The sequence below is a fragment of the Bufo gargarizans genome, chromosome 6 (assembly GCF_014858855.1).
Source record: "Bufo gargarizans isolate SCDJY-AF-19 chromosome 6, ASM1485885v1, whole genome shotgun sequence".
Lineage (NCBI taxonomy): Eukaryota > Metazoa > Chordata > Amphibia > Anura > Bufonidae > Bufo > Bufo gargarizans.
In genome coordinates this window covers 43,237,835-43,245,751 of record NC_058085.1, presented here as the reverse complement: position 1 = coordinate 43,245,751, position 7,917 = coordinate 43,237,835, and the positions used below count along the sequence as shown (strand labels likewise).

Here is a 7,917-nt window from a genome sequence, read left to right as displayed (position 1 = left end):
CAATTCACAGTGCTCCTCCAGCATACCACATGTGCAGGACACGGCGGTGTCACTCTGTTCTGCACCTAGTTCGCTTGGGCGAACGGAGTCACACAGGTCAGGAACTGCTCTGCGTCCTTCATCAAGAAACCGAAATCTGGCTTTCTCCTCGACAACTCAAAATTGGAACCATGGTGACCGACAATGGGAAGAACATGGTGTCGGCGCTGCGTCAAGGGGGGCTGAACCATGCGCCCTGCATGGCGTACGCATTCGATCTGGTTGTAAAGCGGTTCCTGAAGTTTTCACCCCATCTGCAAGACATCCTGAAAATGTCCAGGAGACTTTGCATGCACTTCAGCCACTCGTACACCGCAAAGCACACCCTCCTTGAACAGCGTCCCCCAACAATGTCATTCTACTGATTCATGTCCTGGAACAGATGCTGCTAAATCTGGCTGGACAGGAGACGTGGCGACTACATCTCACGGGCACATGAGCCCTGTGTGGGCTGAACTAGAGGAGGAGGACATTTGAGCACAAGCAATGCGTAGGGAAATGGGTGGTTTTTCTACACCAGTGACAGGGGAGGAGGAGCAGGACCAGCCGGAGGAGCTACAAGGGTGATGAGGAAGACGAGGCAGATGACCCAGACACACCGTGGCAGTATGCAGTGGAGATGGAGGCAGGGAGTCCCTTGCGCAAATGGCCCCGATGCATGCTCAGTAGAGGGATGACTACTGGCTCTCCACCATGTTAGACCCTCGCAACCGGTCCAAAATGGGGGCCTTTTTTCCATCCGCTAAGAGAGAGGACAAACTGAACTACTATTGAACCCTATGTAGTCAGTTGGCCGCTGCCTATGTGCGCCATCGCCCATCCTCACGCAGGTCTGACCGGGTGAGCCTTCTGTGCTCATGTTCCACTGCCATGGCTGCTGGGGTGGGGGGGGGCAGGAGCAGTACCAGCTCTATCAGCAGCAACTTAAGTCTAGAGTCGCTGATGAGCAGTTTTTTTCACCCGCCTACTGAAGAAACTACTCACCAGCAGCAGGTAGACATAGAGCAGAACCTGAACCAGCAGGTTGTGGCATACTTGGACTGCACCCTGCCACCCCACATCGAAGATCCGCTAAACTACTGGGAAGCCAAACTGGATTTGTGGCCGCAGCTGGCCGAGATTGCCCTGGACAAGCTTTCATGCCCGACAGTGTGGCATCAGAGCTGGTGTTTAGTGTGGCAGGGGCCATTGTTACCCCCAAGGAGAACTCGTCTGTCCACCCAAAATGTGAAGAAACTGACCTTTGTGAAGATGAATCAAGCGTGGATAAGCCAGGATTCCCACACACCAGTTTCTGATGCATCAGACTAGATCATCCATAGTGCCACATCTAAACTTTGTCAAAAAAGACCTGTTTCTTCTGGGTACCTGCTTCAGCTACTATTCTGATGCTGCCACACACCTGCTGCCAGGTGCTTCTACTGCCACCCACCATCTTCAGCTTGTACTGGTATTGCCCCCCACCTCACCACTATGTCACTGGGCCACTCTGTGGTATCCTCATGCTGCTGCCAACTCACCACTATGTCACTAGGCCATTCTGTGGTCTCCTCATGCTGCTGCCACCTCACCACTCTGTTGTCTCCTTAATGCTGCTCCCATCTCACCACTCTGTGGTCTCCTCATGCTGCTGCCACCTCAACACTATGTGGTCTCCTCATGCTGCTGCTACCTTTACCACTCTGCCACTCTTTGATCTCCTCATGCTGCTGCCAGCTCTCCACTATGTCACTGGAACACTCTGTGGTCTTCTCATACTGCTGCCACCTCACCACTCTGTGGTTTCCTCATGCTGCCACTCACCACACTGTGGTCTCCTTATGCTGCTGCCACCTCACCACACTGTGGTCTCCTCATGCTGCTGCCACCTCAACACTCTGTGGTCTCCTCATGCTGCTGCCAACTCAACACTCTGTGGTCTCCTCATGTTGCTGCTACCTCACCACTCTGTCACTGGGCTACTATTTTTATTTTTTGGCCTGGTTGACATAATCATTTATTTGACCCTTCTGATCTGTCAAAAGGAAGGAAAAATGAGACACACAACGGATCCTGTCTATGTAACAGCTGTAAGGCCTGTATGACATGGTCCCTATTTTGCATCAGAATTGACTTATGATTTGGTAGCCAAAAGCAGGGGTGGTGTCACGGCTGAGGATGGGGAAAACCCTCAGCCGTGCAATGCCAGGTGATGTAGGGCTGCTCGGCCAGGAGAACAGGATAGGGAGCAGGTCACCTCCTAAAGCATCCCTAACCTGACCCTAACTCCTACCTGCATGGGCCGACCTTTAAGGTAGGAGGACCCATGCGCAGGAACCTTGGAGCCCTGACTTACCCTCCGCAGATCCCTGGGCTAGGAGCTGGGTAAGACGACCTACTCCTCCTAGTCACGGAGGAGCAGGAGTCTCAATGGCCAAGCTGTTGGGAAAAGGGGAACTCATACAGCCTTACGGGTATGGCAGGCGAACTAGTAGTTCCACCAACCTGCCACAGCCTTGCTGACTGGATCCCTGTGCAAACAGGAATCCAGAACCGTAAGCTGCAACAAATAACATAGGAAGGTCCCAACAGAACATAACATACAACATCAACACACAGCAAGACATAAACATAACGACAATATCTTTATGACCACAGGGGCGGCTCTCACTGGCAGGTAATATGCACAGGAGGCTGCTCCAGCCAAGCATGACTGAAGCAACCTACTGAGCCATGCCAAACACCAAGGCTATATAGGCCAAGAAGCCACACCCCACAGTCGGACACACCCAGTGACATCACACACACACACTGGGAAGGGAGTTAACCCTTCCAGCACCACAGAAGGGTTAACTCTCTTCCCAGTGTGTGTGTGATAAACCTACTCTATAAAATTACCACATGATCTAACCTGTCAGATGAATGTTGTAAATAACAAAAAAAAAAAAAGTGCCAAAAAAGCAATTTCTTGTTACCTTGCCGCACAAAAAAGTATAATATAGAGCAACCAAAAATCATATGTACCCTAAACAAGTACCAACAAAACTGCCACCCTATCCCGTAGTTTCTAAAATGGGGTCACTTTTTTGGAGTTTCTACTCTAGGGGGGGCTTCAAATGGGGGGGGGGCTTCAAATGGGACATGGTGTCAAAAAAAACAGTCCAGCAAAATCTGCCTTCCAAAAACCGTATGGCATTCCTTTCCTTCTGCGCCCTGCCGTGTGCCCGTACAGCAGTTTACGACCACATATGGGGTGTTTCTGTAAACTACAAAATCAGGGCCATAAATAATGAGTTTTGTTTGGCTGTTAACCCTTGCTTTGTAACTGGAAAAAAAATATTAAAATGGAAAATCTGCTAAAAAAGTGAAATTTTGAAATTTTATCTCTATTTTCCATTAAATCTTGTGCAACACCTAAAGGGTTAACAAAGTTTGTAAAATCAGTTTTAAATACCTTGAGGGGTGAAGTTTCTTAGATGGGGTCACTTTTATGGAGTTTCTACTCTAGGGGTGCATCAGGGGGCTTCAAATGGGACATGGCGTCAAAAAAACAGTCCAGCAAAATCTGGCTTCCAAAAACCATACGGCGCACCTTTCCCTCTACGCCCTACTGTGTGCCCGTACAGTAGTTTATGGCCACATATGGGGTGTTTCTGCAAACTACAGAATAGGGGCAATAAATATAGCATTTTGTTTGGCTGTTAACCCTTGCTTTGTTACTGGAAAAAATTGATTAAAATGGGGTCTAGAATGGGGTCATTTTTGGGTGGTTTCTATTATGAAAACCTGAACTGGTCCCTAAAAAGTGGTTTTTGAAAATTTCAGAAAATTTCAAGATTTGCTTCTAAACTTCTAAGCCTTGTAACATCCCCCAAAAATAAAATATCATTACCAAATTGATCCAAACATGAAGTAGACATATAGGGGAATGTAAAGTAATAATAATTTTTATAGGTATTACTATGTATTATAGAAGTAGAGAAATTGAAACTTGGAAATTTGCAATTTTTTACAAATGTTTGGTAAATTTGGTATTTTTTTATTAATAAAAATGAATTTTTTTAACTTCATTTTACCAGTGTCATGAAGTACAATATGTGACGAAAAAACAATCTCAGAATGGCCTGGATAAGTCAAAGCGTTTTGAAGTTATCACCACTTAAAGTGACACTGGTCAGATTTGCAAAAAATGGCCTGGTCCTTAAGGCTGTGTCCCTAAGGGGTTAAAAATGCCCAAAAATTTAATACCGGTTCCGTTTTTCTGGATGACACCGGAGAGACGGATTCAGTATTTCAATGCATTTGTCAGATGGATCCGCATAGGCAAACAGCATGTGCTATATGTTTCATCCATTTATTCATTTCAGTTATTTTTAAAGAATTACCGTTTTCCTAAATGTATAGCCATCATATTTCTCTAGAAACAATCACAGAAGATATGAAGAAAAAAAAAAAAACATTGATGCAGAATTTCGTAGGTTGTTTGTGAGGAAAACAGGGTCAGCACACCTTTCAACTCCACCGTCGCAGCTCCAGGATTTGTTGGGACCAGTACTGACCCACAATAAGGGTTAGGAGAACTTAGGACACATGCAGTGACTGCAAAGTTTTCAAAAAAAGCTTGTCACAAAACCATGCACCCATTAAGGGCTCTTTCACACTTGCGTTCTTTTCTTCCGGCATAGAGTTCCGTCGTCGGGGCTCTATGCCGGAAGAATCCTGATCAGGATTATCCCCATGCATTCTGAATAGAGTGAAATCCGTTCAGGATGCATCAGGATGTCTTCAGTTCCGGAACGGAACGTTTTTTGACCGGAGAAAATACTGCAGCATGCTGCGCTTTTTGCTCCGGCCAAAAAAACTGAAGACTTGCCGCAAGGCCGGATCCGTAATGAATGCCCATTGAAAGGCATTGATCCGGATCCGGCCTTAAGCTAAACGTCGTTTCGGCGCATTGCAGGATCCGACGTTTAGCTTTTTTAGAGTGGTTACCATGACTAATGTCCTGGCAGCCATGGTAAAGTGGAGCGGGGAGCGGGGGAGCAGTATACTTACCGTCCGTGCGGCTCCCAGGACACTCCAGAGTGACGTCAGGGCGCCCCAGGCGCATGGATGACGTGATCGCATGGCACGTCATCCATGCACATGGGGCGCTCTGACGTCATTCTGGAGCGCCCCGGGAGCCGCGCGGACTGTAAGTATACCGCTCCCCCGCTCCCCACTACTACTATGGCAACCAGGACTTTAATAGCGTCCTGGGTGCCATAGTAACACTGAAAGCATTTTGAAGACTGATCCGTCTTCAAATGCTTTCAGTACACTTGCGTTTTTCCGGATCCGGCGTGTAATTCCGGCAAGTGGAGTACACGCCGGATCCGGACAACGCAAGTGTGAAAGAGCCCTAACATGATTATCTCAGCTGTCTGTGCCTGCTGACAGTCTGGCACTGAATGGCTGGTTACTCTAAGGACAGTTTCACATGACCATATTCAGTGTGGGAGCAGAATATCCCGGACTGAACACTACTTCTCTGAAGTGAACTCACAGCATCGTAATGATTTATGATGCTATCAATTCCCATCTTGCCATAGGTCTACTGAACTTTACTCACATAATGCAATGACTATAGTTCAGTGGACCGGTGGTGAGATGGAGATTCACAGCATTATAAATCACGATGCTGAGGGTTCACTTCAGATGAGCAGTGTTCAGTCCAGGAATTACTGCTCCCACATTGAGCATGTTTCCTGGGCTGAATACGCTTGTGTACCATAGGAGATCTGTCACCCCATCCAGTCCCAGGAATTCTTGATTTGGGAGAGATCTGGCAATCGAGCTGGCCAGGGGAGACACTGGATACTCTGAAGAGCACATTGGGTAGCCCGGGCAGTGTGTGGACGGTGTTATCTTGTTGGAACACCACGTCTCCCTAGTCAAAAAAGGCAGTAGGACTGGTTTCACGATGTCCTGGACATATTGAAGGTTGATCAGTGCTCCACGAATACCAGATGGGAACAGGTATGGCAGCTAATTGCATTGTGTTCTAGTTCTTTTGGTCATGTATCGTGAGGGGGTGATATGAACTTAAGGTTCAGTGAGCAGTTTACTCCCAGAGAAAGCAATGTGCAGACACTGAACAAGCAGGGAATGCTGGGAGCTCAGCTCTAGTTTAGCTAGTGTGTGGGAAATTACCTGCTGATATCACCATTGAGTCATGTACGTCATTAGGCATCACGTTTAGTTTCTGATTGTGATCCACCCATCATCATAAACTGCAAACACAGCATGAAGGGGCTGAGTGAAGGTGGTAGTGACCGTGTGTATGTGAGCGATGGGGTCGGTCAGCTGATAAAAGGACAACTGCCCAGCATCATAATCAAGATATACTCTGATTTTGTCACACACAGGTTTGTTATATATCCTGATTTCTCTATCTTTAAATCTTAGAAAGTAGCTGTCACTAGACCTTCGTAGACCCAGGGACTTCTCATTCTTCCCAATTAAAGAGAAAGGTCCCCTTCTTTCCATGCTCGCATAGGCCACGCCCACTCGCCAGTGCCCTGATTTGCAGGTATCCAGATCCCAGTAATGTTGACCTGATGTAAAACTCCTAGTACTTAATACTTTGCATTCTTCAAATCTTTGGGTTGTTTCTGGGCGATTCTGGTGTACTTCTGCACAAGATACCGTTTTTAAGTCACCAGACAGGCAGACGTTGTTGGCAGCGGTGTTGATGTCCAATAATATCTCAGTAGCTTCTTTCGACGTAAGATATTTTTTTATGCCAACATCATAGTTGGCAGAGGTGTTGACGTCTAATAACATCTCAGTAGCTTCTTTGGTTAGAAGATCTTTTGTTATACCAACATCGCCCATAATTTCAGACAAACCCACCTGTACCATCTCTGAGATCAGACTCTCTTCCGAGTCATTAACAGCATTGGTCATTTTAGCAACTCTCTCGCACAGGTCTTTCAACTCTGGGTCAAAGAAGTAATTGACATCAGCTTTTTGATCCTGTAAGAAACTTAGCGGATCGGTCATGTTACACAGTTTCTCCATGTGACGCATCTTCCTGGACAGTTCATCCTTCTTCAAGTCCAGTTGCTGGATCAGATCAGAGATGGACAGTGAGGTCTGCTCTTCGCGTCTTGCGATCTCACACAGGACTCTCTTTGCTAGGTCATCCAACTGCCTTTTGAGTTTCTTAAAGGTGACATTAACGTGCTGTGTTAAACGTGCAGTCTTTGCCGATGTGCTCTTTTTGTGCGTCTGAAGATTTTGGATTTTTTCCTCAACATCTTCTGTCATTAAGGCCTCCTTTGCCATTATACTTCTCAGTTTGTCCATTTTCTTCCTAAATGCTTCATTTATACCGATCACCTGATGTTCCCAGTGTTTTTCATTCAGCAAACATGATACGCAGATGCAGATGTTGTCATCACAACAATAGTATGTGAGGGCTTTGTGGTGAGACAGACATTTCTGCACCCTCAGGGAACTGCAGGGCTCCATTAAGACATGTTCTTGAGACTTGCTGTGGACCCTCAGATGGTTATCACAAAGCGAAACCTCACAGTGCAGACAGTATATTACAGCGGGCACAGGAGCGTCTAAACAGTTGGAGCAGAATACCTCCGTCTCTGTTTGCGCTGGTTGAGTAGAATTGAAATATTCTGCTATGTTGTATAGTTTGAGGTTGCTTTGCAATGCAGGACGCTCCGGGAATTCTCTTCTGCAGTCAGGACAGCTATAGTGTCCAAACGCCTCCTGTGAATCCAGCGCACGATCAATGCAGAAGCGGCAAAAGTTGTGCCCACACCTCAGCAATACAGGATCTGCATAGATATTCAAGCAGATGGAGCAAGTCAGCTCTTCTTTCATGGCTGCAAACGCCAT

At 46.8% G+C, this 7,917-nt stretch overlaps 1 protein-coding gene across 1 annotated transcript; it reads right to left on the bottom strand.

Annotated features, from left to right (window-relative positions):
* Positions 1–6,255: 6,255 nt before the first annotated feature.
* LOC122941958 (E3 ubiquitin-protein ligase TRIM39-like) lies at positions 6,256–7,917 on the bottom strand. Its single transcript, XM_044299453.1, has one exon. The coding sequence runs from the start codon at positions 7,915–7,917 to the stop codon at positions 6,256–6,258; it is 1,662 nt and encodes a 553-aa protein (XP_044155388.1).

What these genes read in the sequence shown, in the direction of transcription:
- LOC122941958 (XM_044299453.1), bottom strand. Translation starts at nt 7,917, where the DNA reads ATGGCGTTTGCAGCCATGAAAGAAGAGCTGACTTGCTCCATCTGCTTG.